Source organism: Myotis davidii, unplaced genomic scaffold (assembly GCF_000327345.1).
Source record: "Myotis davidii unplaced genomic scaffold, ASM32734v1 scaffold93, whole genome shotgun sequence".
Taxonomy (NCBI): domain Eukaryota; kingdom Metazoa; phylum Chordata; class Mammalia; order Chiroptera; family Vespertilionidae; genus Myotis; species Myotis davidii.
This window is the reverse complement of record NW_006292095.1, coordinates 269618-287959: the sequence shown is the minus strand read 5'-3', so window position 1 is coordinate 287959 and position 18342 is coordinate 269618. Positions and strand designations below refer to the sequence as shown.

Sequence of the window (18342 nt, the reverse complement as noted above, 5' to 3'; positions counted from 1 at the left end):
GGGTTCTATAATTGAAACACTGTTTCAACTCCAGCTCTGAGATCCTAGCTGGCTGACAGCAGGTTTTTGGGGTTTTGTTTAGCTTCTATATTTGTAACAGTGTTTCAAACTGCAAGCTCATAGGCCAGCAGCAGCAGGCAGGGAACGTTGGAATACTCCATCACTGAAGCAAGCAAGCCTCATGTTCGCTTCAAGCTGCCTGGCTGCCGTCCGCCATCTTGGCTGGCAGTTAATTTGCATATCGCCCTGATTAGCCAATAGGAAGGGTAGTGGATGTACGGCTAATTACCATGTTTCTCTTTTATTAGATAGGATAGTACTCTCAGTGACTCTGATTTGGGCTGTGTGTGTGGTTCTAGGAATATTTTCTATTGTTCAAAGAAGTTTTATACACTAATTTATTCCTAACTTATGGAATAAATAGAGTTTTATCTTTCAATTTCTTCCTCATGTAACAATTTATTTATGTGGTGATAATAGGTGAAGTAAAATTAACAGAAATCTATTATGCACACGATGATATAATTGTAATTTTAGCAGTGGGTCAGTGGCAGTTATAGTCATGTAACAAATGGCAAAAAAAAACTGTGATTCATGTAGAGTTTTAAAACAGCCTACATGGTTTTGCGTTTAGTCTTAAGTATTCTTTGGTTTTTACTCAACTGATCTTTTTAAATGGCTACCTGAGTCATATTAGGAAACTACCTACCTTTCCAAGGCTTTTTTGATGTATTGGCCACCACGTTATTGTCCTGTCATCTTTTACATTGCCATTTAAGAGAATTGAAATGTCGGTATGAATTTATACTGAATGGCCGTCTATTAAGTGAGTTTTTAAAAAATAACTGCAGCATATCTTAATTTGTGTAATTAATTTCTTATGCTTATATGAATTAACTTTAAATGTCAAACATAAAGAGTGTGGTAATGTTTTCTAAAATTTCATCTTCCCCTCCCCCTAACTCTTTTTTAGGTATTTCTTTAAAGCCTTTTCTCTTGTGGGAGAAACTCAAGAACGAGAGAGAGTTTTAATACACTTCTCCAATAGATATTTTTATTGTAACCCGGATACCATTGCTTCACAAGGTAATCTGATGGAAATGCTTGGATTTATTTTTTTATAATAAGGATTATTTTCCTCATTATAAAAGTTGCATTTAATTGTGGAAAATTATACCAAAGACATGAAAATCATCTAAATATTTCTTTCTAAGGATAATATTATAAACAGTCAGATTTACTTCTTTCTAGTCTATTTGTACAATATTTATTTAATGTCAAATCAGAATCACTAGGGAGTTGTTTCCTACTGGTGTTCTCTTTTATTGTGAGCATTTTCTCATGTCATCAGATATTCTTTAAGAAGCACGATATTTATTGATGCATGATTTCTTTACTGTTATTTTTCTCTATTTTCTAGTTCCAGAGTGTGACAATATTTTTTAAATTGCTTATGCTTATCACTGAGATTTTATGTGCAAAATGGATTGTAATAAATGAAATTCCAGTTTTCATATTTCTTCTTCCTCAGCTTCTGACCTCTAATTTCTTAATGAGGTGCATGTGTGCTTAGTTTGGGAAATATTTACAAATCTCACGAGTTTTTGGTATGTCTCTGGTGCTTTTGTTTGAAAGTAATCAAAACAACACTGACCACTGACTTTAGTTTATGTTTATTGTGTTATTTTTAAAAAGCAACTTTAGCTTTTGATGTACCTTATGAAGAGTGGTCTATCCTCCCATTTCAATTCCTACAATATAGCAAAGTGTTCAGGGCTTGAACTCAAGTGCATTTATTTGCCATTCGAGAATCCTCCATAGGGTTACACATTCTGGAATAAATGACTGAGAGTAGATGCACTAGAAATGGTAATTGTTTTTCAGCTTAAGTATTACCAATTAATTAAAGATAAGTGTATTTGATATTGAATAAAGTAATTGTTTGCCTCACCCCCAATCCTTCGGAATGTAACTAAACAACTATCTGATTATTAAAGTGACATTCCTGATTTTGTCTGATTCATAGTATCTTGGACCATTCAGCCTAAATGTTTTGTTTAAAGCAGCGGTTCTCAACCTGTGGGTCGCGACCCCTCTGGTGGTCGAACGACCCTTTCACAGGGGTCGCCTAAGACCATCCTGCATATCAGATATTTACATTACGATTCAGAACAGTAGCAACATTACAGTTATGAAGTAGCAACGAAAATAATTTTATGGTGGGTCACAACATGAGGAATTGTATTTAAAGGGCCAGAACGTTGAGAACCACTGGCTTAAAGAATGTCAAAAAAGAAGATAACTATTCATTCCTGTCTATATATTGTTAGCCAGAGAACTAATACCCAAATAGTAGAGATGTTGTGGAAAATGCAAATCCTGGCTTTCGTTAACCTGGCAGGTGTGGCTCAGTTGGTTGAGTGTCGTCCTGTGTCCCAAAAGGTCACCAGTTTGCTTCCTGGTCAGGGCACATGCCCAGGTTGCATGTTCTCTCTCTCGCTCTCTCTTTCTCTCTCTCTCTCTCCTCCTCCTCCTCTCCCTTCCTCTTTCTCTAAAATCAATAAAAACATATTTTGAAAAAATGGAGTCACATTCCTATCTCTGAAATGGAATCATCTTTCTTTCTTTCTTTTTTTGACTATATTTAGATAATTTATTCACTGTCTCTATCACTGTCAGCACTGAGTTGAGAATGCCAGGGATAGAAGACGAAAGGGTTGTTTTTATTAGAACCTTCTTCAAATACTAAGATGTTAACATGACATTCCTGAATATAATAGGAAGATGGATTTGTGCATTCACTTGCCTGTTGATAGGATATTTATCAACTGAGTTTAACAGATACTTTCAGGAATTTGTTTTGAATGTATTTAGAATTTGTGATAATAAAATGAGACTGGAATAAGTATTTTTTTAGGTACTTAGTAGCATCTACGATGTACTAGTAGAGACTTTAATAACAAATCTCCTACTATACTTAAAGGCATGCTTTGGAAAAATACGCTGTCTTACTGTACTTGGGTTGAGAATTACAGAGAGAGAAGAAGAAGACTTGGAAATGAGACTTGGAAATCAGTGCTTTTTCCTTTTTTTATATAAAGTAAGAAAAGTAATGCTTCTATATAAGTGTGAAATTTTTCCGGCTTGGGCAACTTTTTCCCCTGAATGTTTAAATTTAAAATGTTCACAGATTATTTTAGTATTTTGCTTTTGTCTGATTCATAGTATCTTGGACCATGCAAACTATATGTTTTCTTTAAAGAAAGAAGATAACGATTCCTAATTATATAGTTAGCCAGAGGAGTAATACCCAAAAGTAAACTGAGGAAGATTCAAATCGTGGCTTTCTTTAACTTTTGCTTCTTTCCTAATTCACTTTCCTCCCAGAAAGTTAAAAAAAAAAAAAAAAAGAACAGTACTAAACTGTTTATTTTCATATCTGTTGTTAAAATTGAGAAGATATAAATAAAAAAATTATCATCTCACTTTCCAGAGATGAAATCTCTTTTAATATCACCTTATATATTATTCCAGATGTATTTATATTTAAATGGCACTATACTACATATAATGTGTTTTTCATATATTAATTTATTGTGAAATATCTTTCCACTTCAACATATATAATTGGACAAGATTTTAAATTACTTAAACATAACAGAAATATGTTTTTGGAGGGTCATATTTACCTGCTCCCTATTATAATTAGTGTTTCTTTGAATATCCTTGTATGTTGTGTAGATTTTTTATTTCCTTAATGTAAAGCCCAGAGTAAGTTTGCTGGGTCCAAGGACATTGTTTCAAAACTTAAAGATATGTACTATCAAATTGTCCTCCTGAGAGGTAGGAATAATTTACTTTATCCAGTAGAGTCCAACTCTCTGCACTGAGGTCTTTTTAATGATTTATTCTTATCTGATTTCTGTTTCCCCAAGCAAATATGATTACTTGTGCCTAACTACAGTATTGTGCTTTCGTATATATTGTGTTCTTAATATATGCTATTTTAATGAGAATAGGAGTCTAGGAAATAGTGAATTAATGCTTTCTGTCCTTGTCTCTTTCCTTAGACGGCGTCCATTGTCTCACCTGTGCAATGATGCTTCTTAACACAGATCTCCATGGCCATGTAAGTGTATGGTTATGAACTGTCTTACAGAAATCCAAAATGCCCCAATCTGTGCTTTTATGTTCATACACGTTTATTCTCTGCCTTCCTTTCCCCCATTCTCTTCATGGCAGGTAAGTAAACATAAATCTTTGGAAAAAGAAATAACTATTTCACATGTTAGCATAGAAAAGTAAAGAGGTAAAGTGATAGAATCATAATTTTAACACTATCCTCACAAATCTCACAATACTGCTAGGAATTCCTTTTGTAGTTTCCAGGAGGTGGATTTAGAATAGCTAGTGGCTTGTAGATATATGTAGCAGGTGTGCAGAGTAGACCAAAAGTGCAGATACTTTCAGGGGACATTTTTGGGTAATAGAGCGTAATATGAAATTGCTGGGATTCCAACAATTCGAGCCTTGAACTAAGTATCCTAATCTAATATTCATCCAACTAGTTATAGGAATGACCCATCAGGGGACTGTGCTGACCTTGTTTTTCTGTTACCAGAGAAGCAAGTGTTCTGTGCTTTCTCCTTTGCCCACCATATAATATAACAATTGCAACGCTTTCCCTTTCCTTTCCTCCCACTCAGCTTCTCAATCTTACTTTCAGCCAAAGGAGACAGTTTGAGAAGGCTGTCCCCATGTAACACTGATCCCAGGATGGGGAAACTTTCATCTCAGATATTTTGAGGTCTCATCCACATATCAATATTGTGTATTTAGTGTCTGTTGACTGAGAACAGTATAATGAAGCAAAAAAAAAAAAAAAAGAATTCAATAACCGGATTTAATAGAACTTCTATGGAAGGTGCTAGATTTGGGGGGATTTGTTTCTATTAAAAGCTGATTACTTTGATAACACTTTCAAATAAACATGTGTCTTATTAATTGCAATAATCTGAAATAGACGTAAGAAAAGGTGTGAGGTTTATTATTTACTCAGATAATTCAGATGCTTGATGTCCAAACAAGCCATGGGCACTCTGGGCTCAGAACCACAGCTCTCCATTTGCTCTGGTTTTGTCTTCAGACCACTTGTGAGTAATTGAAAGGAGATTCAATGAGCATCACACTTCTTTTTGGCAACTACGACATAAGAGATAGTTTACTTAAATGGACATTTTAATATTATGTGGAGTTATGCCAATCATGCATAATTAACAGTTGGCTGAAGTGGCAGAATTACATATAAGAGGGAGAAAATTATAAATATAAGTAAACCTCTCTATAGTATCTTCAAAATCATGTTTTTGGTGATTATTAGTTCTTAGTTTTGTTTTCATAAATGTATTCTGTATCCTTTAAATTGTCTATTATTTAGGTTTTGTGTATTAGAGTCTTTAATCCTTATTTATAATGCCTATTGTTACAAGTCTGTTGAATGTATAGTAGTAATCATAAGAACTAACTATATGATAATGTGTTTCTCTTCTCTTCCTCCTCTGGATTCCTTTAAAAAATAATTTGCCTTCTAGGTGGTAAGTTTTTACCCATAATTCTGGATGTAGCTTCTCTTGCATCATGGTTGCCTGATTGATTGTTATAGTGTCAGTCTGACTTAATTAGCATGACCCTATAAAAATGAATCATTTAAAATATAAAGTGAATTATTTCTAACTTCTGTCCCTATCCACCTTCTCCTTATTCTGCACTGCTTAGGCCCTCATCTCCTGTTTCTTACTCCAATGCCAGAATAATTCTCTTGGGGAATGAACTAATAAACCATTTTGCTTTTCTTCCTTACATCATGTCATAATAGGAATACAACAGCATGACCTTTCTTGGAAGTGCTGAGACAAGCTTGTCTTCATGCTTTCAGTGGGGGAGGCATAACTTGGGAGATGAACTTCTTTTGGCTGTACTTTGTGAATCTTTCATGAGGGTTTCATTGACTCACAGGAATGATGCATTGGAAATGCATTGGTGTGGGTCTTTTGTTCTTCCTGCTAACTTTCGTACTAATAAAATGACAGAATGTATATTCATATAATAAATCTAACAGCATTACATGTTGAATGCCTTCCTATCTTTCTTTTCCTAATTTATTTTCTCATTCAGTAAACACTTAGAGTGTGTCTGTTCCCTTCCAAGTTCTGTGCCATTTGAGTTAGGAGCAGAAACGAATGGGGACATGCTCCTGGAAGTCATATCTCTCCTGGGGTGGTGTTGGCTAGGCTTACCTCCTTTAGTCAGGTTTAACCAAGGAAATGGTAGCAGGTCACTGAGGTGCCATGGTGAAAGAGTACTGGAGGGATATTTTAATTATACATTGAGTTGCAGTTAAACCTCTCTACAGCAGATAGAAACCCCCCAACCTGAAGTATATACAATATTTGGGGGAGAAATTCACTCAGATGTTATAATTATTTCATCGGAACTAAAAATGGCAATTCCCTTCAGTACCTATTTTTGAAAAATATGAATGATTTTTCATTATTTTAGCAATAGTATTGATTTGCTTTTACTGTCTGCAAGTTTTTTATTTCCTAAATATTTTATAGTTGTGACCATGTGCCTAATTTGCCAAGTAATCTCTTACTTTTAAAATGCGTCTTCATCTGTGAAATATACATGTAAATTAAACTTGCACATAAAGGTGCATCTCTATTAGAACAAACTCTGGAGTTTATTTTTTCTCTTGCTATAATGGAACTAAGTTGTATTGAGTTTTGTTTGAACTGTCAATAAGGAAAGAGTTGAACATTTTTTCATTTAAACCTTTATCTTATTAGAAATGATAGGGATAAAACCATCTGTCATGTTAGAATTCAAACCATGCCTTTTCTGGATAAATCTTCAAATGCATTCACTCTGTTCACTACAGCTGGCTCTCCTGTACCTCGATCCAGCCCTCCTGGCAGGAGTATTGCTGAGGCTGAAGACAAGTGGCAGGGGCAGGACAATAGGCATTTCTCACCAGGGATGGCCTCTGAGGTGGCAGGAAGTTTTAGCTACGGAACTGAGTTGCAGTGAAAAGTGGGATATATAGGTGTATAGTTCGTTAGCCAATTTCACAACTGAAAGTCAAAAGATGTCCACAAGACAGTGGCTGCCCAAGGTCAGGTCATGGTCAGAGGCAGTAGCCAGGACATTATTTTTAATCAAGATTGGTGACAAAATCTACCCGTTAACACTGTGGCCTGGGATGTTTAGCTCTTTTAACCAAAGTCTCTCTCTGCTTTTCCGTATTGGCAGAAGCCAGCCCACTCTGTGCAGTGGATGTAAGGGGGTGGGAGTGCTGTTTTCCTGGAGTGGTGGCGCTCTCTGGTAGGCCAGGCATCCTGCCAATACTTTGCCTTGGGGATGTGCAGAGAGCGCTGAATAGCATCCGCAGGGGCCTGAGTTTAATATAGGAGGCAGGACCTTACTGGCTTTTTGTGTGTCTTGGGTTATAGGTTGGATAAGGAGTAAACCCAAGGCTAGTACACGATACTGGTAGGGGGACGAAAAGGTCAAGGAATAAAGTGTAGGTTTTGCACCAGAACAATGTTAAAAGATGTGTGTAGTTCAGGTTCAGATAGGTCATAGGAATTGATTATTTTCAATCTGTAAACTGCATTGATAATTATGAGTTTTTAATTCTTAGGTTGTCTCTCTAGGATCCTAGAATTTTAAGTAATGGGTAAAATATTTGGTTTATTATCAGAAGTGGACAATAAGTATTAGAAGAACTGGTATTAAATAATTTTAATTCTTTTACTTTTCATATTGTGCTACTTTATAGTTCTACCCTCAAAAGTCCCACAAACCTGCATGAGGTTGATAGATGGTTAGTATCCTCAGAAACTCTGTGTCTGTGATTGTCATTATTGTAACTGGCAGCTGCCCTGAGTGCATCTTTCCTGCTGCCTCCCCTTCCTCCTTGCAGAGCTGTCTTCTCTGTGGATCCCTCCACACCCTCTGCCAGTAAAGCCATCCCATCCCTGGGTTTCTTTTTTTTTTTTCTTTCTTTTTTAAAATTCTTTATTATTAAAAGTATTACATATATGTTGTCTCCTCCCCACCCTCATGCCCCTCAGTTGTCATTTCTTTTCTATCTGGGCTTTATCCTGTTGTAGATTCCAGCCTTGGTCTTAATTGTCATTGAGCCAGTGCTGCCTCCAGTTCAGTGGTACTTAGTCTTTCCTTTCGCCTGATTGGGAACTCCCTGGCCAGAGTCCTGCTTCCTCCCCTTCCTCCTTGCAGAGCTGTCTTCTCTGTGGATCCCTCCACACCCTCTGCCAGTAAAGCCATCCCATCCCTGGGTTTCTTTTTTTTTTTCTTTCTTTTTTAAAATTCTTTATTATTAAAAGTATTACATATATGTTGTCTCCTCCCCACCCTCATGCCCCTCAGTTGTCATTTCTTTTCTATCTGGGCTTTATCCTGTTGTAGATTCCAGCCTTGGTCTTAATTGTCATTGAGCCAGTGCTGCCTCCAGTTCAGTGGTACTTAGTCTTTCCTTTCGCCTGATTGGGAACTCCCTGGCCAGAGTGGCTTCCTCCAGGCTCCCACCCCCTGAAGCTAGCTTCTTGGTGATACTGAAAGTTCACTGAAGCATCAGGCCTGGATCTCAGAGTTGCTAAGGGTTTCTAGTGAGACATGGAGTTCAGTTTTACTCTAATCATCAGGTGTGAAAATGTTTCTGTAGAAAAATGTTATAGTTTCAAATTTTTTATTTTAAAAATGACCTTTAGAATACAATTCACTATCAGATTGTCAATTCTAGATTTTTATAGGAATCCTTATTAAGCATGTCAGACTTCATCATGTATGGCTGGATTTTCTTGGCTTCTATGACTCCAAATGAAAGCCTTTTTCTCTTCCTCCATTTCTCTATTTCTCCCTCTCTATGTACCTCCCTTTTCCTCTTCCCTCTCTCCCTCTTCATTTCCTTCATTCTTCCGTTTCTCCATTTTCTCTCTTCTCTTCGTTCTCCCTGTAGCTCTGTTTTTCTTTCCTCATCTGTTTATTTTTTTTTCAGTAGTTCTTCTTTTTTTAGAATAGGTTCATGCAAAATGGAAACTGCAACACGGATAGCTTTTATCAGTGAGTCAGTGGTGCTCATTAGGCCCTCACAGTACCTCGTTTATGCATTATTCAGTCACTGCATCCCTTCTCCTCTGGCCGTTACAAGTTTTTCACATGTGCACAGCTAATTAGTAGAAAGCTAAAGAAAGGAGGAGAAACTCTATTAAGTCAGTTTTGCTCTTCCTTTTTTTTTTCTTCAAATGTTTTGGGGAGGGTGGGAGAAGCGAGGATGAAGAAGGTGATTGAAACTTTTGGCCTCTAATCTTATTACTTAATTTAATGCTTGTCCTGTGACAACCAAGTTAAAAGTAGACTTTAGTTAGTCTTTGTAATGAGGTCAGTGTCTTTTCTGTTATCTTCAAGTTTTATAGGAAACTAGAGGCCTGGTGCACAAAAATTTGTGCCCTCTCCTTTTTTTCTTTTGTTTTTTTTTTTATTCTGCGATTTATTTACCTTCTATAATTAAAACTTTGTTGCCTTCAGCGGAGGCCTGTGGAAAGTTTGGCTTCCTCCATCGCCAGGGCCAACCCACTCCTGCTCACTCCAGCTCTGTGGCCACGGCTGCCTGAAAGCAGGTAGCTGGGGTTTATTTACCTTCTATAATTGAAACTTTGTTGCTTTCAGTGGAGCTCAGAGCTGGGCCACAGCAGGCGGGGAACCTTGGCTTCCTCCATCACTGGGACAAGCAAGCCTCCTGCTCGCTCCAGCTCCGTGGCTGCTGGCCGCCATCTTGGTTGGGTTAATTTGCATATAGTCACTCTGATTGGCTGGTGGGCGTGGCTTAAGGCATAGCGAAGGTATGGTCAATTTGCATGTTTGTCTTTTATTAGTATAGGATACTTTCTATGAAGTAGCAATAGAATCTGCTACTACCATGCTTCTTCAGCTCTATGGCGTCAGCATACCTTTCTATTCTGAATATTTTGTGAGGACTCCAAAGAGCTTTTCAAATATTTTTAACATTTAAAAAATATTTATCATTTTGGAAACTAAAATGGATAAAATTTTAACATTTTTATTAAATTATTTTAAAACTAGAGGCCCGGTGCACGAAAATTCATGCACTCGGGCGGGGGAGGGTGTGTCCCTCAGCCCGGCCTGTGCCCTCTCGCAGTTTGGGAACTGGCAGCCATCCCTCTGGCAGCCCAGGAGGCCTTGGGGGATGTCCACCTGCCAGCTTAGGCCTGCTCCCCAGAGGATTGGGCTTAAGCCACAGTTGGACATCCTTAGCGCTGCCGAGAAGGTGGGAGAGGCTTCTGCCACCACCGCTGCGCTCACAGCTGTCAGTCTGGCTTGTGGCCAAGCAGAACTCCCCCTGTGGGAGTGCACTGACTACCAGGGGGCAGCTCCTGCATTGAGTATCTGCCCCCTGGTGGTCAGTGCGTGTCATAGTGACCAGTTGTTCCTGGTTGTTCAGCAGTTAGGGTCAATTTGCATATTACCCTTTTATTATATAGGATTGTATTAATAAACCCATTAAGTGAATAACATACTTTTTTGTGAACAATAACTATAAGAACAAAATATTTAGTGAAGAAAATACCCTTTAAAATGTCTTGTAAATTTGGCTTACTAGAAGACAGATTTTCTGTTTCTGCATTTAGTCTGCTGCGACTAAAGTTTTTCTAGAAAACACTATAATTTGTGTGAGAGAGAAGTGAAAAAAATTTTTTTTAGTATTATTATAGAAATAAGTTCAACCTCTTGGATGCCTGAACCATATTTTGACTGTATCACAATATTATTTTCAATTGTCATGTTATTTTTTTTTTAAGTGTTTTAATTGATTTCAGCAAGAGAGAGGAAAGGGGAGAGACAGAGAAACATCCATGTAAGGGAGAAACATCAATGGGTTACCTCCTGTACTTACCCCAACCAGGGATTGAACCTCAACCTGAGTGTGTGCCCTGACTGGGAATCGAACTGGTTACCCTTTGGTGCAAGGGACAATGCTCAATCAACTGAGACACACCAGCCAGGGCTGCCATATTTTTCTTGATACCACTTCCAATTTCCTTTTCAATAGCAATGTATTACACAAGTGGTAGAAAAAAAAACCCAGAAATATTTCAGATATCCCTAATAGTTGTACTTTTAACACATTAGTTCTGATTGGGGGCTATGAAAGTGCACTTTGAATATCACGTTGTAGCTTCCCAGTTTGGATCCTGCTTTACCTGCTAATTGTGCATATAAAACAGTGGCCACCTGAGGGCAGCATAACACAATTAAACCTGTTTGATAGAGACGCCTGTGAAACAAAGGAAAAAGAAGAGCTTTAGCCGAGCTTCAGAATGTAAGTAATTACCAAATCAGTGGTATGCTTTTTTACCATTTAGTGTAACATGTTGGAGGAGATGGAATTGTCATGTGGGAGAGTTTGCCTGCTTGGTTTTAATAGCCCGAGATGGAGGAAGCCAGATTTTACCAATGGATCATGAGAGCTTTTAGTGTCTCCGAAGGCATCTTTTCCATAAAGCTTCTGGATTTTACACTATTAAAAATGGGAAATTTGGGATCATTCTGCCTAATCCTTTAACCTGTAGGTCAGATGCCTGCTTTCCCAGTGGGTACCTGACAGCAGGCCTCCTAGCAGCTCTCCCTTAGGACTGGGGTTAGATTAGTCTTGGCTGGAGCCTGTAGAAGGCTCCATTCCCCCAGTTGTCAGGGAAGGCATGCTCAACACAAAGCGTTGGTCACACCTGCTGAGGTTTGGACAGGAGCTGGTATGCTTTTTGGGTCACTGTTAAGAATGAAACTCTTAACTTTCCCTCTTTGCTTTCATTGTTACCACTGCATTTGGGAGCTGAGTATCTGCTGGGGTGGGGAAACAATGCCTTAACTTTAGCAAAGTAGAAATCTGAAATGAAGGCACAGAATACATCAGTATGCCTAGTCCCCTTGCATACTTGCTCATGATGTAGTCCTCAGTTAACAATGCCCTTCCTTCTAGTTTTTTTCTTTTAGACCAGGGTTTGGTAAAGAGGACCCACAGGCAAAATCAAGCAAGTAAAGTTGTATTGGAACATAGCCACACCAGTTTGTTTACATCTTTATACTAAAATGACAGTGTTGAGTAGCTGTAACAGGAACCTTATGGCCTATAAAACCTAAAAGATTTTCTATCTGGTGATATAGAAATCTGTATAATTAGTCTCTTTCAGACTCTTATCCTTAGTCCATGAAACCTTCTATTCTTCCTCAAACATGGGAGGGTATGGTTGAGGACGATTATTTTACTTAACATTCTAAATTGGAACGTGCTAAAAACATCTTGAGTTTTTCAGAAATGATAAATTCATCAAAAACTTTCTCTCCAGAAGACATTTAATGTATCTTTAGAAGAAAACAAATGGAGAAAACTCTTTTGTATTAAACATATGTTTGAGAATGGCATATAGTTATTTTGGAGAATAGTCTTAAATTTGTCTGGGGATGTGAACTCCCAGTCTAGGGATTTTTTACGTTTTAGTTAATATTTTCTCTCATTAAAGATGGAACCTTTCTTGTCTAAATATTCAAGACTTGGGCCTACCTAGTATTTTAGGATTTCAAATAAAATTTTTTTTGTGGACTTTTCATTTTATATATTACCTTTTTAGGTTTAATTTAAAATGCCTCCTGATTTTAAAGGAAAGGATCCATAGATTCATTTTCATTAAGCATCTGAAATTTGATTAGAAAGGTTGCATTGATTTGAAGGGATGATTTCTGTGCTGCTCAATGCATGAGAAGGCCTTTTCAAATCTCAATGCTTTATTCTTTTAATGGGAAGGAATTCAGAATATAAGAAAGTACTATGAAAGCACTGCCTTGGCAGGCAGCTGGCCAGCATTTATTTCAGAGCAGGCCTACTTTTTGCCAAAGTTATGAATCTGTTTAGGAAGAGAATGAATAGAAGCATGACTCTGTGAGCTTCTCTGTGATACCTATGAATCACTGAAATACAAAGTCAGTGATTAGAGTTAGCTTTGTTCAGTGGACAGTGTTTGTTTGAATAATAGCATTCCATAATAACTGATACAATTTGGTTTAACCAGCAGAAAAAATTCCAGCTATCTCAAGGAGTGTTTCTTAGTGACAAAGACTTCACTTCATCGTACTTTTACTTTGTGATAAAAATGGTATAAAACTTAGGGAGCAATGAAACATATATGTCAGTAAGACACAAAATGGACTAAGCTGACCCTTTGCTCTTGCTTCTGAACCTTGCCTAGAAAAATTACCAGTGAGTCAGAGGAGGGTAATAAATGGCAGGCGTAAATAGCCTCAATTAGTAAAGTATTCCAGAAGCTGTTTGGATCTTTGACCCACAGAAAGTCACGCATTTTGGTGATCGGTATTCCCTGCAATGGTCAGGCAAGTTGGGACACATGCATTGGGTGATTGCACTGGCGCTTCCTTACTGTGAGGACTGTTGTTTGTTGGACTGGATTTACATATTCATCCACCCACCACCACCACCACCACATCCCACCCCAATTGCTATTGCCATTTCAAATCCAAGTGAGTTAAATTTATGCTAATGTAGATAATGGTGTGGTGACTAAGAAAGTATACAAAAGGCAATGCCAAATACAGTAGATCCTCAGGTTATATCAGAGATCCATTCCTGTGGCACGGCATAATGCGATTTTCGCCATAAGCCCAAACCCACCTACATAAGCACCTACGTCACTCACATGGAGCACACACACAGCAGTCATGAAATGAAACAGTAAAAAATTTTTTAAAAGAAAGATAACAATTCCTGACCTTTACTTGTGGTAAATAAATAATAAAAAACATAAAACACATATGTACATACATCAAAATGATGGAACTTTTCTTTTTTATAAATAAATGGGAGATGGTGATGTAACCATGAAACGATAGAGTCTGACGTAACCTGAGGACTGTCTGTAAATTGCAAGTAAAATAAATCTGAATTTATTATTTTTATTTTTTAAATCAAATCTCTTTAATATCAGGGGAAAAACAGATGGAACTTATTATAGTCAATCCAGTTAGATAAGGACAATAATGAGACACACATTTTGAAAATAAGGGGCTAATTTTCTCATTTCATTATATATATTTTCAGCTTTTTAATTGGAGCTTATTGTGGTAACATTATACAGTATGATTTTATAAACCAAAATAACTTTGGGGATTTTACCATTTTTTTAAATGTTAAAAAACAACAACAGTTCTTCATAATTAACTGATAAAGATTTTTATCTCACCTTACCTGAAAAAGCATTTTTGGCCAGAATGAAAACTCTGGCCAAAAATATGGCCAAAAATCAACATTATCTGGAAATTAACTAAAGGCTTACAACAATCTAAAGAGTGTTTCTTTAAGAGGAAAAACAACCCAAACAACTTCCTTAAGAACTCCAAGCTTTGTGTTGTTTTCACTTGCTCTGTTACCTTTTCCCTCTTTAGCTCCACACTGATCTTGAAAACCAATAGCCTCACAATCACAGTAACTATGCAAACCAGAGCCTAGTGTCCACTTGAATTGGCAGTTTGGAGCTTTTGTGAATTGAAGGGAGAAATAGACAATTCTGCAATAATGGTTTCAGACTTCAATACCCCACTTTCAATTATGCTTAGAATAACTACCAGAATATCAACAAAGAAACAGAAGATTTGGATCCTATATAATAAAAGGCTAATATGCAAATGGACTGAAGGAGGTACGACTGGTTGCTATGATGTACACTAACCACCAGGGGGCAAGACACTCAATGCAGGAGCTGCCCCTGTTGGTCAGTGCACTCCCACAAGGGGAGCGTCACTCATCCAAAAGCCAGCCTCACGGCTGGTGAGCGCAGGGTCCGTGGCGGGAACTTCTCCCGCCTCCATAGCAGCACTATGGATGTCCGACTGCTGGCTTTCGCCTGTTCCGGGTAGTGGGCCTAATGTGGCAGTTGGACATCCCCTGAAGGCTCCCAGACTGCGAGAGGGCGCAGGCTGGGCTAAGGGACCGCCACCCCTGAGTGCACAAATTTTGTGCACCGGGCCTCTAGTAATACTATAAAGCAACTAGATTTGACAGAGATATCTGTAGCACACTCACCCAATGACAGCAGAATATGTATTCTTTCCAAGTCCAAATGGAATATCCTCCAAGATAGGACACAAAACAAGTCTTATTTGAAAAGATACCAACCCTTCACAAGATCAGAAGACTTCACTTGTGAATTCTCTCAAACATTTAAAGAAATTTTAATATAAATGCTTCTCAAAATATTCAGGAAAAAAGGTGGGAGGGAGCACTTTCCAAAGCATTCTGTGAGGACAATATTACCTTGATAAAACCAGACAAAGCTGTCACAAAAATAACATCCCTTATGAATATCCCTTGTGAATATAGACACAAAATTTTTTTTAAAAAAATGCCTTCCTACTGCACCAACATATGTAAATGATTATACATTATAACCATTTGAGATTAAAGAATACAAGATCAACAAATGAAAATTAATCTAATTCTATATAATAAAAGCCTAATGCACAAATTGGCCCCTCTACCGGGAGTTCGACCACTTGCTGTGACGTGCGCTGACCACCACGGGGTGGCTCGGAACATGGCGGGCGTCGGCGATGCAGTGCTGGCAGTGGGCAGCAGTGAAGGTGCTGCCAGCCCTGATGGGCCCTGACAAGAGCGAGACGGCAGCGAGATGGTGGAACAGGTGAGCGGGCTGCACCAAGCCAAGGCAGGTGTGAGTGGGAGCCCAATAGCCCCCGCCGGTTGCACTGCAGATGGCGACCAGTGGGGGATGGGGCCACTGCTTGGCTCCCAGGCGCTGAGGGAGAAAGGGTGAATAGCAATATTAAAATATTTCTTCTAATTATTTTCCTTTCAATGTGCACGAATTCGTGCACCGGGCCACTTGTATGCCAGACTAGAGGCCCGATGTATGAAATTCATGCAAGGGGCTTGGCCCCCGCTGCCACAGCAGCTGCCTCTACCACAGCAGCCGCCTCTGCCTTGGCCCCCGCCACTGCGGCTTTGTCCGGAAAGTCGTCTGGCAGGATGTCCGGTCTAATTAGCATAATATGCTTCTATTATTATAGATTATTGGAATTAAAGGGAAAAACTACCTGATCATCTCAGTAAACACAGATAAAGATTTGCCAAAATTCAACACCATTTTGTGATTTAAACAGAAAACATAATAAGCCAGGAATAAAAGGGCCTTTCCTTAATCTGAAAATGAGCATGTATGAAAAACTCATAGCTAAACTAACATACTTAATGGTGAAAAACAGAAAACTGTTCTCCAGATTAGGAACAAGATGAGAATGTCTGTTCTTGACCACTTTGATATAATTATTGAAGATTTTAGTCAGTGTCATTAGACCAGAAAAAGAAAAAGTATCAAGATTAGAAAGGAATAAGTAAAATGATCTCTGTTTGCAGAAGACCTGATTTTATAGATAGAAAATCCTAAGGAACTTACAAAAGGAAACACTAGTAGAATCTAAAAAGGAAATTCATCAAGGCTGTAGAATTAAATATACAAAATTTGTACTAGCAATGAACAATATGAAAATGAAATTTCATTTACAATAGCATCAGAAATACTTAAGAATAAGTTTAACAAAATTAAGTCAAGACATTGACATTGAAAACTACAGAATATTGTTGAAAGATACAAGTGAAAAGTTACCCCATGGTCATGGATTGGAACACTTAAGTGCACGCTCTTTAAAATAATGTTAAGATTCAACACATTCACTAACAGAATCCCAGCTGGCCTTTCTCCCCATCCCCCCAAAATTGATACGTCCATCCTGAAATTCATGTGCAAATGTAAGCGACCTAGAATATCTCCCATGAAGCACCTCGTGTGATCTAATACACCTGATAAGGATTGGGAAAATTGAGATTGTCTTTTTTAATATAATTTGTGAAACAGTCTTTTTCAGTATAATATTTTGAAACAGTAGTTTTCATTAAAATTCCTTTCTGTGCTGTGAATGAATTTTCATCAGAATTTAGAATTGAGGATTTAACCAAATTATGGGAAATGTCTACCAAATAAGTTAATTGGCAAAGCCATTTCTCATTGTTCAGACATTCATCCATCTTTCATGTGAAGCCTGACTCTGCCCTTTTTGCTGATGGAAGAGGCAAAGTTTTAAACTAAAGTATTTTAGCACTTTCACTGTAATTAATTAGATAGCATGGTATGGACAAATTATTTTGTTTTATAAATTAAACTAGAGGCCCGGTGCATGAAAATTCGTGCACTTGGGAGGGGGGCGTTGTCCCTCAGTCTGACTTACCCCCTCTCACAGTTTGGGAGCTCTCAGGGGATCTCCTACTGGCAGCTTAGGCCCGCTCCTAAGCCACAGTCTGGACTCTGTGGGAGGGGACTGGGTTGATCAGGGGAAGGTGCCACCCCCATCACCTCGCTGTGGCTGCCTGAGCCCATGGCTGCCGTAAGCCCCAGGCCTTGCAGCTGCTGGGGCTCAAGGCTGCCTGAGCCCCGGACCTCACAGCTGCTGTGGCTTTGTCTGGATGGAAGTCCAAAGACATTCACCCTAATTAGTATATTACCCTTTTATTAGTATAGAAGGGCAGTTGTGAAAGGGGAAGTGGCAAGTGATTGCTTTTAAGACACACAGGTATATCTGTTCTCAGGTAGATCTGTGCTTTTGAAGTTAAGGTTTTGTATACATACTCTCTTTAAAACAATCATGACTTTGCATCCCTTTTAAATCTTTTTTTTTTTAAATATATTTTATTGATTTTTTACAGAGAGGAAGGGAGAGAGATAGAGAGTTAGAAACATCGATGAGAGAGAAACATCGATCAGCTGCCTCCTGCACATCTCCCACCGCGGATGTGCCCACAACCCAGGTACATGCCCCTGACCGGAATCGAACCTGGGACCTTTCAGTCTGCAGGCCGACGCTCTATCCACTGAGCCAAACCGGTTTCGGCCCTTTTAAATCTTCTAACTTAAGGAATGTGTTGCCCCAGCTTGAAGACTAGTCTTCTACCTTACTCTTAGTCTTTTATGAATAAAACTAGAGGCCCGGTGCACAAAAATTTGTGCACTCAGGCGGGGATAGGGGGAGCCCCTCAGCCCGGCCTGTGCCCTGTCGCATTCTGGGACCCTTCGGGAGATAACGACATGCTGGCTTAGGCCTGCCCTAAGCAGGCCCAATCCCTAGGTGCAGCCCCTGGTCGGGCTCAGAGCAGGGCCAATTGGGGAG

General features: G+C 38.5%; 1 protein-coding gene across 8 annotated transcripts in view; it reads left to right on the top strand.

Annotated features, from left to right (window-relative positions):
- PSD3 (pleckstrin and Sec7 domain containing 3) overlaps positions 1–18342 on the top strand; it is a 432295-nt gene that overhangs the window by 219564 nt on the left and 194389 nt on the right. For 7 of the 8 annotated variants that reach the window (XM_006765503.2, XM_015565164.1, XM_015565166.1 and 4 more), the window contains 2 exons: positions 974–1086; positions 4071–4129. In XM_006765503.2, the coding sequence (XP_006765566.1) occupies positions 974–1086; positions 4071–4129 (172 nt within the window). The remainder of the gene's footprint in view (positions 1–973; positions 1087–4070; positions 4130–18342) is intronic. The other variant, XM_015565163.1, reaches the window with a different exon arrangement.